Here is a 15,263-nt window from a genome sequence, read left to right as displayed (position 1 = left end):
TGAATGCTCTTGGGGGCGGTGGGAAGGCACTGCTCCCGGGAGCTCTCTGGCTAGGGACTTTGATGCAGTTGTGGCTGAAGGGTGCACACTGACTTTCTCACCCCCTCCCCCTGGGGAGGCAGGGTAGCATTATTAGCCCCAGCCTACAGATGGGGGAACAGGCCCAGGGTGTTGCCTGAGATCACCCAGGAAGGGTGGGGTGGACCCTGGTATTGAACCCAGCTCTCCTGAGTTCTAGTCTAGGGCAGAGCCAGGTTCTGGGGGTTGGGCTCACACTGTGTCCCAACCTGAGCCCTCTGCACATGCCGGCTGCTCACTGTCCCTGTTTGTGTGGCTGGGAGGGCAACTGTTAGCGCTCTGTGCCCTGAGTCTGGCTGCATAAATGTCTTGTTCTTGGGCAGTACGCTCTGGTCAGCCTGCCTGTAGGTTCAGCCATGGCCTCTTCTAGCTCTGCCTTCCACTGCTGAGTAGGCGCCACTCTATGCCCTGCTGAGTGCCTGCCGCCAAGAGTCTCCATTGCTGTAACAGGCTGTAAGGGAGTAAAGCCTTCATGGAGCCGTGTGCTGTGCCAAACCCCAGCTTCAGACCCTCCACCCTAGAGGAGGAAGGTGTGGGGAGCATGGTCCCTCCTCCCGCTGTGGGGAGCAGTTAGTCAAGAGCCAGCAGGATGGGAAGCTGTTTGAAGGAGAGCCAGGGACTAGCCTCCCTGCTAGGCTAACGCTGTTCCATAAAAGTGCTCAGATGACTGTTCACTTGTGGTCACCTGCTCTCAGAAAGGACTGAGCAGCAAGCGAGGGGGTCAGAGCTGGGTGACAAGAATACTCAGCGACTGGGAGAGATGAAAAGCGAGGACATGAGTGGTCTATAAAAGGTAGGTTGGCCATTGCTCTTCAACCTTTGTCATAACATCAGAGCCAGGAGCTACTCTGACAGGTGCTAAATTCAAAATGGATAAAAGGAGACACTCAGGTAGTGACTGTTAGTCTGTGGAACTCACTGCCACAATATTCTACAGTGGCGAAGAGCATAGCAGAATTCAGAAAAGGAGCAGGCATTTGTATGGCTAATGAGAACTGCCCCATTCAGACTGCTGGTTAAAAATAGAAAGGAGATAAACCCCTCTGCTTCAGAGCATATGCCAGCCACTGCCTGGTGGTGTGTAGGGAGAGACTGCCCCTGTGGGCATGTTATCCTTTCTGTGTGTTTTTGTTTTTTTTTAAATCTTTTCCACTGAAGCATCTGGCACTGCCCATTGTCAGAGACAAGAATCAAGTGTGAGAACACCTGTTTGCTAAGGTACAACTTCCACTGCTTTCTCCCTCAGCCACCTCTGCCATGGTGCAGTTGTGCAAACTAGAGCAGGTCCCCTGCAGTTGGTGGTAATAAATAGCCTGTCTGCCATACCATGCACTGCCAGGGCGAGAGCAGCTACTTTAGAAACGACACCTCTCAGAGGGGGACACTACCAACCTGTCCCCAGCTCAGTGCCCCTTCCTAGATGTTGGGAAACTGCAGGGCAGTAACAGAATGGTGGAGGGCAGCCTGGGATGGTGGGTTGCCCAGAACAAATGCTGTAGAACAGGGGAGGGATTAGGTATAGGGGTGGTTTTTCCCACCTTGGTTGACCCCCTCCACTTTGCCCCTGAAAAAAAAAGGGGGGGGGGGGAGGTGAGTGGGTACCAGTTCAAGTTTTGTTGAAAGGGGGAGGTGATTGTTTTTGGAATGGGTCCTTTTTCACATGCAAAAATATTTTTTGTTTGAAGAACATTGGCCTGCTCCTCCACATGACTGCTGGGCCAGGGATGCTGTTCAGCACAAGCCCCAGAATGTCTGAATGTGCCCTACAGCTGCTAGCCTTTAATGTAATAGTGGGGGGACTACAACTCCCAGCATGCAAGGCAGCCCACAAGCCCCAGGGCCATACTCTGGGGCACAGCCCCTGTTGCATGCTGGGAGCTGTAGGCTCTGCCCCTTTGTGTTGAAGATGGAGATTGCTCCATTTTGTGCAAATATCGCCCAGGCTGTGGCTCCTGCCAAGTAACCAACAAAGCACTTGGCTCAGGTGCCCCCTCTCCCAGCCTTGTGGACAGAGTTACTGGGGGCTGCAGCTGGGGTAGGTATAAGTGCACTGGGCACTAATGCCCTCTTCTTAGGACAAAAACTTGCAAAACTCCTGTTAAGCCCCCACAAACCTGCAGGCAGCTGTGGCCAACCCCTCTCCCAACTATGCACCCAGCCTCCATATAACTTCCAGACCTGACAGAAGAACAGGAGTACTTTTGCGGATACAGACTAACACGGCTGCTACTCCGAGACCTGACAGAGTTCTTCTCCCGCCTGTGACCTGGTCACTGCTCCCCCCCTTCCATCCTGGTAGCTAGGAGCAGGAGACAGGTGTCTATAGCCCTGCTATACCCACAGCCCAGAAGCAAATGGTGGGAAGGACCTGCTGAGCAGAGGCAGGTTCTGGAGTTGCAGCATGTGGGGCCTGGTTGGGGAGCTGGGCCAGCTGTATGGTAGGATGTAGAGACCAACCAACCAACCACAGAAATGGGAGGGGAGGTAACCACCAGCCCCCTACTGCTAAAGCTCCTGCCCCTCCCATTGAGGATAAGGTTGGACTTTTCCCACAACTTCTCCCTTTACACACCAAGCAACAATCAGATCAATTAGCCCATCACAGCTGCCCTCTGACCACCAGCAGCCCTGATGATTGTGAGGTAGTGCAACAGGGGAGGCCAGAGCCTAGCAAGGTCCAGCAGCTGCCAGCACCCTCCCATAAGCTGGCTCTGCTCCTGAAGGCACATCCATCTGAGTTGGGTCCTGGCTCATTCTATCCCCCAGGGAGGAAGGGGCAGCCTGAGAATGCTCTGGCAGCTGTGATTGTACAGCAAGCAAGGGCAGGGTTTACAGGGAGAGAATTGACCCGCAGGAGCTACATCTCTCCAGAGTGCACTGGCTCCAATACTGGGCCTTGGCAGGAGGAGGGTGCCACTCTGTGGCAAGGTTGGAGTCCTACACCTCTTCCACCCCCTTCGAGAGAAGCACAGGGACCCTCCCCGCCCAGGAGCAGCTCTCCAGGCTGCCAGGTGGCCATAGGGCTCCATTAGGCCTCCTGCTGAAGACAGCAAGTCAAGTCAGATCTGGTGCTTCCTCTGCACATGTGTTCCAGGACCAAGATCACCAGAGCTGAGGGAGCCTAGGAGAACACAGAAGCTCTTCCACAGTGTAGTTTTTAGACTACCAAGGCAGGGAAAGCAACTGCTAGCTCAGCCATCACCTCGGAGGGTCTAGGTCAGCCCAGAGCACAACAGGAAGAAAGCCCCTGAACTCCAGCTCCATTAAGGACATTGCTACTTGTGCACTGGATTAGGGGTGTGCAAATTGGAATGGGATCTAAGAAAGTTCCTGGGGAGAGTAGGCTGAGGGCACAGGTTGCTGCCCAAAGACTTAGGGTAGTGTAGACTAGCTCCATTGTTGAGACAAGACTTGCGCAAATCTCAGCAGAGGCAGGACTCCTCATTCTGCCTTGGCCTTCCATAGCATTTGCACATGTGCAGCTGCCCCCTACCCATTGCTGAAAAAAGGCAGAAGTGAGCTAACCCAGCTCCTCAGGAAGCCACTGTCAAAGTGAGGTAGGTGCCCTCCACATGGGAAGCTGGAGGGTAAGCAAGAGAGCAGGACTCGAAGTGGCTAAGAGCAGCCGAGACAAAGGAAAGGAACTGCCTTCCCTTTCAAGGACATGCCCAGTTCCCTGCACTTGGCACACAGCCTGAAGTTTAGCAGGTGCTACTCTAGCAGCCAGATACACATGCCAAGCAGGGGCAACAGCATCGCACGCCCCAGCCTCAGCTCCCGCTCCAGGGCAGGGGCTATGAGTTCTTGGGGCTGCAACTGCTCTGAGCAGTTCTCTTTGAGAAAGAGCAGGGCCTTGAATGCAGCACTCAGCTGCCACCGAGCACTGCTCTCCCCCACTGGTGCTCAAGTGGCCCCAGTCTCCCCCACACCTGCCATCACTCCCTTTGGGTGCTGCAGGGACTCCCAACATAACCCAGACAAGGCAGCCGCTGTGTAAACCGCATTCTCTATTTGATACTTTAATTAAATTTCAGTAGAACAAAAAAACCAAACGGCCGACAAAATACAACATCCTACCCTAGGATGCAGGCAGCAACCAGGGGGTGGGGATTGGGCTCCCTGCTGTGCTTGGGGGGAGGGGGCAGGGACGCTCAAGCTCAGTGCTCACCCCAGCTGGGGCAGGGTGGGTGCTTAGTGCCCAGGAGCAGCACAAGACCCCCCATGGGGGAAAATCAGAACCCATCAGCACAACCCACCCCCCCAAGCAGCTGGTTCAACACAAGCAGAAAGACAGATGGACCAGACAGGGCTAGGACCCTGCAACCCCACCCACTACTGACAGTGGGAAACAAGTGGGGAAAAACACAACACTAGGGGAGCGAGGAGTCAGTAGCAGTTGCAGAGGCCAGGCCCTGCCCCTTCCAAGCAGAGATGATGCAGGGAGCTAAGATGGGAGGGGGAATGGCCCCCTTTAGTCCACCTCCTCCATGCGGGATGCATCTTCCTCCCCCTCTAGTGGGGGGATCTCATCAGGGACCGCAACACTGGGCTCCTCTGCAATCACCTCATCCTCATCGATACCTGGGGAGGAAGGGAGATGTGCAGGCCGGTTACTTTGAGGGCCACCCCCAGGATATATCACACACAGAGACATTGTGAGTGTGGCTAGGCCGAGGCCCTCTCCTGGAGGGCTGGGCAATGCATTTCCAGCCAATTTAGTCACAGCAGAAAACCAGCTTTCCATCAATGCTCTTTTGTGCATGCCAAAGCACGTCTGCTTTCCCTGGAAAATGCACACTGCCTGTCAACAAGCCATGGCCTGAAAACCACCTTTCAGTTCAGAAATGCTGCCTCCTGCCCCCATTCTCCTCCATGGGCCAAACTCACCAAGCGATTACATTCCCCATGATGCAGATGCACCACATGAGCTAATGGGAGAGTGGTGCATTGTGGGAGATTTAGTGAGGCCCACAGAGACAAATGGGAGCATGAGGCACAGAAACTACAAACCCCACAAGGCCTGGTGGCAGCATTGCTGAATCAGAAGTTACAATGGAACGTTTTGGGTTTTCAATTTCTCACTGAAGGTCAGTTTTCCACTAGGAAAAAAAAGACCATTTTCAAACTAGTTCTCCTCCCATTTGCTGCCAACACCTGTCACCAGCCTTCCACACGCTGGCTAATGCACAGGCTCTACCATGCAGATTAGGTTACACACCACTCTAGCTTGCACAGGATAAAGTACATTTTAAACCCTCCTGTCATGGCATAATAGGATCTGCTTCATGCCAGGAGACAGCCCCTCCCGCAGGCCCTTCCCTCCACTGCACTTCCTGCTGTGAGCTAGGTGAGGAAAGCTTGCCTTGGGACCACTCCTTCCATGAACTGAGGAAAGTATAAGCCAGGATTGAGGGGTCAGAGCTCCTTCTAGTGGCCAGCATGAGTGACCTTGGAGTGGGATGAATTATTACCATTCCTTCCCAAGGAGGCCTGCTCTGTGCTGAAGCCAAAGACCAGCTCAACTGGCTAACATACCCTGAAATCTAGAAGTCGGGCAAGCCACCATGACCAGGATCTCTGGATCCCTGACATCGAAGGGCTGGAAAAAGCTCCTTCCCCAGTGTCTACCATCAAATGCCAACTCTTTGCGGCTCCCCGTCACCTGGGGCACTTACCCAACCCGAGCTTGATCATCCTGTAGATGCGGTTGGAGTGGGTCTGGGGATCTTCCAGGGAGAAGCCAGAGGAGAGCAGGGCTGTCTCAAAGAGCAGTACCACCAGGTCCTTGACAGCCTTATCGTTCTTATCAGCCTCGGCCTTCTGGCGCAGGGTCTCCACGATGGGGTGGTCGGGGTTGATCTCCAGGTGCTTCTTGGCCATCATGTATCCCATGGTGGAGTTGTCCCGCAGCGCTTGGGCCTTCATGATACGCTCCATGTTGGCCGTCCAGCCATAGGTGCTGGTGACAATGCAGCACGGTGATGAGACCAACCGATTTGAGATGGTGACCTGCGGAGGCCAGGCAAAAACAGCAGGGCCTGTGACTGGGTCTGGTCACAACAGAAGCAGGGACCCCAGCCCTTATGTCAGGCTCAGCCGGAGAGCCACAGGCAGTGGAGACCTGGCTGTAGGGAAGGGCACGGACGCCCTCAACAGCATCTCCCCTCTGGCTTGGCCACGTCACCACCACATCCTAAGGACAGACAGCCCTGAAGGAATCTCCCAGCCAGCTTCAGGAACACTGCCTGGGACAGCACCGGCAGCTCAGCCAACCCCTTGGTACCCAGGGCACATTCCCACAGCACTACCCCTACAATCGTTTGGGTCAGTGCCCCTCACCTGCAGCCCAGCTGCTTAGAGCAAGATGCTGCAGTGCATGCTGGGACCTGCAGTCTCCTTCAGCTGATCCTCTGCTGGAGACAAGAAAGACCAGAGGCCATGCACTGAGCCGGGGTCCAACCCTTGTCTGCATTCAGTGGAGCCCTGCTCTCCTTCCCCACCGAGCCAGGACTTGGCCCTGGGCTGGGATTTGCATTCCACCCCATCTTACCTTCTCAACCTTCTTATCCAGGATTTCTTTCATGAGCTTGCAGAGGTTCTCAAACTTCGCCTTGCTTTCCTCCATCTTCTTCTTCTCGTCCTCATCCTCGGGCAGCTCCAGCCCCTCCTTGGTGACTGACACCAGGCTCTTGCCATCAAACTCCTTGAGTTGCTGCACGCAGTACTCATCGATGGGCTCCGTCATGTACACAACCTCGAAGCCGCGCTTCCGCACACGCTCCACAAAGGCGGAGTTAGCCACTTGCTCCTTGCTCTCACCTGTGCTGGGGGAAACAAGAGGTCACCAGGGCTCGGAGCTGGCTACACTCTGGGGTTTCCAGCAGTCCCCTGGCAGGGACCGGCTAGAATTCAACACCACCCTCATTGGGGCCATGTTTCAGCCGAAGTCCTATTACAAGGGTCTACTGGCCTGGCCATTCCCTTAGAGAAATGAGGCCACAGAACTTGCATACACACCTCCCAAACAAGGATTCCAAAGCACCTGATTAACAAGAGCCTCTCTCTAGGAAGTAGAAATTCTGGGGAGGAGGCTCATACAAGCCCACCTGCCGGGGGAACTCTGTCACACCAGCGACCAGAGGAGCCAAGCAGTAACTAGGCAGAAGAGTCCCATTCTGGGGTGACGGGAGGGGTCCCCACGGGAATCTAACTCTCTTGCTGTTGCATTAGCTACATCAAAACCCAGCATGCAGAGGAGATCCCCATTCTGAGGGACAGCCTATTCCCCCCAGCGGAGTGGGGGAGGCAGGCAACATGCCCAGGTGATGGGGTAGGAGGGAGGTTTGGCCCCCCGGCCAGCAGCCCGCACCTGTGATGTAGTAGATGCTTTTCTGAGTCTCCTTCATGCGGGACACATACTCAGAGAGCGAGGCCACCTCGTCACCCGACTGCGACGTGTGGTAGCGCAGCAGCTCCGACAGGCGCTTCCGGTTGGTTGAGTCCTCATGGATCCCAAGCTGGGGTCAGAGAAGGTTGATTTATACGCATGCTCCAGGAAGTGGCTCACTAACGCTCTCCTGCTCAAGAGCTGGGAAATCTAGCCCCTCCCTGCAAACACCCCACCCACACCCCAGGGCTGAGGTTGGGGGCAGATGCAGTGAGGGAGGCATTCCCATTCAAGCACCCTGGGGCACACTTGCTAAGATGACCAATTGTTTGGCCTCTCCGCTCCAGAGCTCTGCCAGGAAGAGCAGGTTTGAGCCACGAGCCTGGCCCAGAGAAGTCACCATCTTGGAACAGATCAGAGACTAATTCTGGCTCCTCAAGTGCCTGCCTGTGGAGCATGTCAAGGCACAGCAGCGTCCCCTTTGCCCCCAGGTGGTGGGATGGCTGGCTCTCACCTTGAGGTTCTTGGAGAAGGCCTCATAGAATTTCTTGTAGCTCTCCTTGTCCTCGGTCAACTCTGAGAAGAGCTCTAGGCACTTCTTGACGATGTTCTTGCGGATCACTTTGAGGATCTTGCTCTGCTGCAGCATCTCCCGGGAGATGTTCAAAGGCAGGTCCTCAGAGTCCACCACACCCCGGATGAAATCTGAGGGGAGGAAAGAAGCCAAGGCCCAAGGAGGGTGATCAGAACAGCCAGGCTAACTCCATACACCCATCCCCCATGCACGAGAGCAGAAGTGCCAAGCAGGAAGCCCAAGCTCCACGCTGCATGAGGAGACCTGATCCTCTGCATCCCTCCCAGCAGTGCAAGGAGGCTGTATGATGTATGGGGGTGGTGCAATGGTGAGGGAGCAGCTAACATAGCTGGAAAATGCCACAAGCCGGGGAGCTGTTTAGAGAGGGAGCTCTGCACAAGGGCAGGGTGTTACACAGGAGGCTCTTACTCAGGTACTCTGGGATGAGCTCGTCACAGCTGTCCATAATGAAGACACGCCTCACATACAGCTTGATGTTGTTCTTCTTCTTCTTGTTCTCAAAGAGGTCAAAGGGGGCGCGACGTGGGATGAAGAGCAGAGCTCGGAACTCCAGCTGTCCCTCCACAGAGAAGTGCTGCAGGTTGCGGGAGACGGGTGAGATGAACAAAACTCCCATGACTTCGTTCCTTTAACCCTCCCCTGGGGAGAGCCCTTCCCTTTGGTCCAGCTGTAGGAGCACCCAAAGGGCCTTGGGTAGGGGGACTGAGTGGCTACCTTGGAGCAAACTGCAGCAGGATCTAAGGCCCCCAAAGCAGCAGCTCCTACCCCCATTCGCTCATGCCAGAGTGGCAGCCAGGGCCTCAGGAGAACCCTGCACACCTGGATGAAGCAGGTGATTGGGAGTGAGGGTCACTCGGATCAAAGGGCCAGCAAACCTGCACCACACCCAGGTGGGAGGCCCCATGCCCAGCAGGGATGTATCAAACAGGCTCAGCCGGGTGATTAGCTTCCCACGGTAGGAGAACTAGCTGCTGTTCATGGGCATCTCATTGGGTCTAAAGGAGTATTTTGGGGCCCCCCTTTCTATATTAGAGCCCACCCCTATGACAAAGAAATGTTGCCCTGTGCACTAATCCATCCTGCTTTGTGAGGTAAAGGGAACCTTGGCCTCTACCAGCCCAGCCCCTGCACCCACCTTGACAGCCAGGTGGTCCTCCCAGTCGTTGGTGAGGCTCTTGTAGAACTCTCCGTATTCCTCCTGGGTGATGTCATCAGGATTGCGGGTCCAGATGGGCTTGGTCTTGTTCAGCTCCTCCTGGTCGATGTATTTCTCCTTGATCTTCTTGGTCTTCTTCTTCTTGCCCTTACCACCCTCCTCTTCCTCCTCATCTGAGCCCACGTCCTCAATCTTGGGCTTCTCCTCATCCTTGGGGGCTGTGTCCTCATCCTCCTTCTCCCCCTTCTCTTCCTCTGCCTCATCGTCACTGATTTCCTTTTCCCGCTCCTTCTCTAGCTGTAAGGAGAAGTGCAAGAGGTTTATGGCCAAGGCACCTACCTTACTCAGGGCATATGTGCATGGGAGCCAGACAGGCAAGCAGATCGGAGCAGTGACAGAGACTCCGTTGCCCCAAGGGAGATGGGAGTTTCAGTCTGATGGGCACCATGCAAAGGCTAAACATTGCAGTGATGCACTGCAGGTAAAGCACTGGTTCAAATTTCGCACATGGTGCCTTCCAGTGGCTGGGCTGACAAAGAGGATAAAGGATCTATAGCTACCACCAGCTGGTGAGACCTCCCATAGCTCATGCAATAGAGGCCCATGTAGGTGAAGTTCCAGCCCCAGTCCCTCGCCTGGTAGTTTAGGCAATGGCCCAAGGTGCCTGTACAGATTTTAGGGGTGCGAGTCTGACTATGCAGTACACCCTTTCGGTGATCTCCACCCCCTAGCAGCATTGAACTAGTTCCCACCCTTGTACCATTCTGCTGGCCAACTCCTGCAGCAGCAGAATAAGTGCACAGCCCTTGCCTCCAGAGCCTGGTAAAGCCCATCACTGTCTCTTACATGCACACCCATGTGCAGATGGGAAGGCTCAAGGTGGAATGTACCATCCTTTCCCCATTCTCAGCTTGGGCCTCCCCCTATGCTCCATCTGGTCTTCCCATGGGTCCCACCATCTCTCACATACGTACATAAAGGGTGATGGGGTAGCCGATGAACTGGGAGTGCTTCTTCACCACCTCCTTGACCCGCCGCTCCTCAAGGTATTCTGTCTGATCCTCCTTCAAGTACAGGATCACCTTGGTGCCGCGCCCGATGGGCTCGCCTGTGACATCAGGAGAGAGGCAGTGGCATTACTGGCCACAGGCACTGGACAGAGCTCACTCTGCAGATCTCATGCCAATGCCAGGTACACCCCACAGCTAAACTAAAGGGAGGATCATCACAGTGTTTCTAACGAGAACCAAGGTCAGAAAACGCATCCATGAGCAGGGAGGACAGACCCACAGCTACCACTGGCCCAGCACCAGGCTTAGACCATGGTTTTGGGTAGCACTGAGGGGCACTTCCTCCCCCAGCTCCTACAGCTTAGGCCTGGGACCTAATCCAAGCTGACAAGTCACTTAAGCTCCACATATGATCCCATGAGCCTGGACCCTCTCCCCCTAGCTTCCCCATCAAGTGACAGCTACAGACTACAACACCTCATCCCTCCATACCATCTTGTCACCAGCCACCTCAAACCACTCTGGGGGCCCCCATGACAGACTGGGTGGGAGGGACATGGCTGGTTCCCCACAGACCCCTCTCTGGGATTTGTGGCCGACAGGGTGGGAGGGGGGTGATTAACTCTATACGGACCCCTCTCTCTGGGACCCCTTGGCAGACAGAGGGGAAAGGGATGGCTGATTCCCTGCAGACCCTATCGCCACAGTCCATACCATGATCGGATTTGACAGTGAAGGAGCCCCCTGCCGATGACTCCCAGGCATACTGCTCGTCGTCATTGTGTTTGGAAATGACTACAACCTTTTCGGCCACCAGGTAGGCGGAGTAGAAGCCCACGCCAAACTGCCCAATCATAGAGATATCAGCGCCAGCCTGCAAGAGGAAGGAGAATGGGTGAGAAGAGCAAGAGACAGGTGATGTCTGTGATACAGCCAGGTGTGTCCCAATAGCAGAGAGCTGGGCCAAGCGCCAACACACAGAGATAAGGCCACAAATACAGACAGGGACAAGGCAGGGCAGCATCACCTCCTCTCTGTGCAGGAACACATGGACAAGCCAAAAGCACTGCAGGCTGCTCCTGAGAGAACACAGGCCCAGAAAGGGGTCATCTCTTAGCCAACTACTGAGTGTTGAAGTCGCAAGGCTCTGTGGAGGACATGAGCCCACTAGATGCCCAGGCCCACAAGGGGTCCAAGCGCTCTAGTGCACAGGCTGAAGGTCACTCACCTGCAGGGCTTCCATGAAGGCTTTAGTACCAGATTTGGCAATGGTGCCCAGGTTGTTGATGAGGTCAGCCTTTGTCATGCCGATACCTGTGTCCACCAAGGTTAGGGTGCGGTCCCGGGGGTTTGGGATGATGTCAATTTTTAGCTCCTTGCCACTGTCCAGCTTTGAGGGATCTGTCAGGCTCTCATAACGGATCTTGTCCAGGGCCTAGGGGAGGACAGAGACAGTTAGCAATGCTCACCCATCATTCAGCCGCTCCATGGATCCTGTACGCTCCCTGCTTTGGGCAGTGAGGCCCATGGACTTTCGTGATAGCATCATCATGGCACAGATCTGCCACAAAAGCTCTGGCTTCACTCAAACCCTTCCAGAGGGCAAAACAAGAGGCCCTACTTGAGAGACGCACCACGGCTACCCCCTCAGAACAGCATGCAGGGCAGAGAGAATGCCTAGAAACAAACAGGTGACACCAAATGCCAGCTCCTCCAAGGGCAGCAGAAACGAAACTAGGGGATAGGGGCCACTGCCAGCAGAGCTGCATCTTCTGCTCCTGCCAGGAGCTATGGGAATACTGATCTACTACTCCATTGAGAGCGTGCAGGTGGCAGGAGAGAAGAGAGGGATTATTTGGGGCTCTCCAACCCTTTCCTAAAGGCAGGTGACCACCAGCACATCTGGCATTAACAAGCCCCCTCGCTGGCAATCTTAGGACAAAGGCAGGGAGACAGAACCCCCCTTAAGGATGGGTCATCTAGGGCAGGGCCAAAGCACCATACAGGGCCCTTTCGTCACTAGCCGTGCGTCTTTAAGGGCCTCAGCAGGTAGGGGAAAATCAATGGTTGCCCTAGTAACAGGAGCGGGCAGTGCCCGCTGTACCCAGCGGCAGCACTGCAGAGCCCCGCACTCCCGCTGGGGGCGGGCGGGCCCCCCATGCTCACATCAGAGGCGTTGGAGATGATCTCCCGCAGGAAGATCTCCTTGTTGGAGTAGAAGGTGTTGATGATCAGGGACATGAGCTGGGCGATCTCTGCCTGGAAGGCGAAGGTCTCCACTTCCTCCTCCCCATGCTGCACTCCTTCAGGCATCTGAAAAACAAGGTCGGGCTCAGAGCACCTGCCTGGCGCCCCATCCCCGCCCCCGCTGGCCTGCTCCCCCCCGGGGCGGCAGTGGAGCCGCGGGGGCGCCGCCCGCCCGAGGCCCGCGCTGGGGACGGGGAGGCCGGGGCTACGGCCTCCCACCGGGTTCAATGGCGGGCCGGCACCTGCTGAGCGACCAGGGCCCCACTCCCCACCCCAGGCCGCGTCCCCGGATCCAAGGCCCGGCCCGGCGGAGGCTCCCGCCTTGGAGGCGGGGGCCGGGCGCTCCCGCAGCCGAACCCGCCGGGCCCCCGCCCCGAGGGGCCCTGCTCAACATGGCAGCGCCCAGCGGAGCCACGTGCGCCCCCCACCCCGGCGCCCCCCGTGCGGGGCGCGGCGCCCCCCACCCCTGCCGGGGCCGAGCCCGGGGCCGAGCCCGCCCGCCCGCGCCGGGCCAGGCCCCCGGCCACCCTTACCGTGACGGGTAGCGGGAGATCGGGCAGGAGCGGGCTCGGTCCCTGGTGCGGGGACTGCGGCGCGGCCGGGAGAGAGAGAAAACGGGGCCGCCTCCGCCCGCCCTATATAGGGGCTGAGCCCGGCCCGGCCCCCGTCTCCCTCCGCCTTAAAAGGGCCGGGCTGGCTTTGCAGGGCCGGAGATTGCTGCGGCTCCTGGTATTTTGTCTCCCTGCAGCCCTTTCCCCACCATGCACAGATGCCCCAGTTCTCCCTCTCACCCCAATACCCGGGAAGCTCCTTATATCCCCAGGTACCCTGTCACCCCACTACTGAGGTATCCCCTGGGACCCTGACACCCCACTACTTGTAAGTTCCCATGCTAGTCCAACTCTTGACACCCCAATTCCCCACTCACCCCACTATCCAGGAATTCCTGTGCCCTATCCCCGATGCCTCAAATCTCTTAAGGATTTTTCCTGGTACCCCACCCCTCCTCCTCAATTCTTGGGGGCCCCACTAGTAGCCAATTCCCTTGTAACTCAAAATCCTAGGGACTCCTTAACACCTCAGCAACTTTATTCCAAGTACCATCCCCTGTGTTTCCCTTCCACCATCTCTTCTCCTCATACCCCTGCATTCCCTCTTCTGCTTCCACCCCTGGTCCCAATCTCCCTTACCTGTAATTTTCAAGAAGACTTGAAAAAAGTTGATTGCCAACATTTAAGAAGGGTAAACTGAATGACCAGGGAAGCTATAAGCTGGTTAACCTGACAGCAATCTTAGGCAAAACATGGAAAGACTGATATGGGGTGCAGTCAGTAAAGACCTAAAAGATGGTCATGTAAGCAATGCCAAACAACATGGTTTTATGACAAATAGATCTTGTCAAAGAAACTTGGTATAATTGGATAAGATCACAAGTTTGGTTGACAAAGGTAACTGTGTTGAGATAACAGGTTTCTGCAAAGCATATTTAACTTAGGGTACGTCTTTACTACCAACGTTAAAGCGCTTTAACATGGCTGTGTAGTCGTGGCACCAGCGCTGTAAAAAAAACCCAACCCCATGAGGGGAGTGGCTCCCACCACTGGTGCACTGTCTACACTGCCACTGTACAGCACTGAAACTTGCATTGCTTGGGGGAGTGTTTTTTCACACCCCTGAGCGAGACAGTTTCAGCACTGTACAGTGGCAGGGTAGACAAGGCCTCAGTCCCATGTGACATTTTGATTTAAAAAATGTAGCACTATACAAACATCAACGTGACCCATATTAAATGGATTTAAAAAATGATTAACTAATGGCTTGCAAAGAGTAATTGTAAATGGAGAAGGATGTTTACAAATTGGAAAGCATTCAGTAGAAAGCAACAAGAATGATTCAAGGTCTTGAAAGCATGCCTGATAGTGAGAGAACTTCATCACAGTCCACCTTCAAGTACCTACATGGGAAGAGATTTCTGATAGTAGCTGCCTCTCTAATCTCGCAGGAAAAGTCATAACAAGATCCACTGGTTGGAGCTGAAGCTCAATGAAGTCAAATTCAGACTAGAAATAAGGTGCAAATTTTGAACAGTGAGGGTAATAAACCATTGGGAGGAAAAAACGTACCTAGGAATGTGGAGGATTGTCCATCACTTGCGGTCTTTACAGGTAGACTGTCTGTCTGTCTAGAAGATATATTCTAGCTCAACCAGAAGTGAGGGGCTTGCTGCAGGAATCAGTGGGTGAGGTTCTATGGCCTGTGTTACCAAGGAGGTCAGAAGAGGTGATCACAGTGGTCCTTTCTGGCCTTAAAATCTATGAAGCTTTGGAGGTGCCTACTGCGCTTGCTCCATGGTCTCCCACCTGGCACCTGTGCAATCCTGGAGCAACTGTCCCCAAAGGGTTTGGATGGACCCCACTAGTAGAATGTCCCATGTTCTCTCCCTCCCCTGCCCTTTGTAGCTCTCAGGATGAGTTTCACTACATAATGAGTTCCATGGGGCAGAGAAAGGCACAGAGTTACTCCACGGATCAAATTGCCCCATCATGTTTTGGGGTGGAAGCCGGCACTCTCCCTGCTTGTGTTGAGGGGTAGTATTTAGGTCTCTGTGCTGTTTTTGCATTGCGGTAATTGTATTGATATAGAAACCAACAGAGTTAAATCAGTGCAACCCTGCTAGTGTGGACACGGTTATAACAGTAGAAGCAGCATAACAAGCCTTCTTGGGGTGCAAATGCCCTTGGCTGCTTCACTGAAGGGCCTTATGGTAGGTTTGCAAGCTCACAGTTGTGT

General features: G+C 55.0%; 1 protein-coding gene across 1 annotated transcript; it reads right to left on the bottom strand.

The window, feature by feature from the left end:
* Positions 1 to 4,068: 4,068 nt before the first annotated feature.
* Positions 4,069 to 13,250, bottom strand: HSP90AB1 (heat shock protein 90 alpha family class B member 1). Its single transcript, XM_005296324.4, has 12 exons — positions 13,007 to 13,250; positions 12,393 to 12,539; positions 11,455 to 11,661; positions 10,941 to 11,100; positions 10,191 to 10,324; positions 9,196 to 9,513; positions 8,469 to 8,634; positions 7,980 to 8,170; positions 7,448 to 7,595; positions 6,629 to 6,897; positions 5,754 to 6,087; positions 4,069 to 4,659 (listed from the first exon to the last, which is right to left on the bottom strand). The coding sequence occupies exons 2-12, from the start codon at positions 12,537 to 12,539 to the stop codon at positions 4,550 to 4,552; spliced, it is 2,184 nt and encodes a 727-aa protein (XP_005296381.1). The 5' UTR covers positions 13,007 to 13,250; the 3' UTR covers positions 4,069 to 4,549.
* Between the last annotated feature and the right edge of the window lie 2,013 nt (positions 13,251 to 15,263).

The sequence above is a fragment of the Chrysemys picta genome, chromosome 3 (genome assembly GCF_011386835.1).
Source record: "Chrysemys picta bellii isolate R12L10 chromosome 3, ASM1138683v2, whole genome shotgun sequence".
Classification (NCBI taxonomy): domain Eukaryota; kingdom Metazoa; phylum Chordata; order Testudines; family Emydidae; genus Chrysemys; species Chrysemys picta.
The sequence above is the reverse complement of the archived record's forward strand: the minus strand, read 5'-3'. Positions and strand labels throughout refer to the sequence as shown.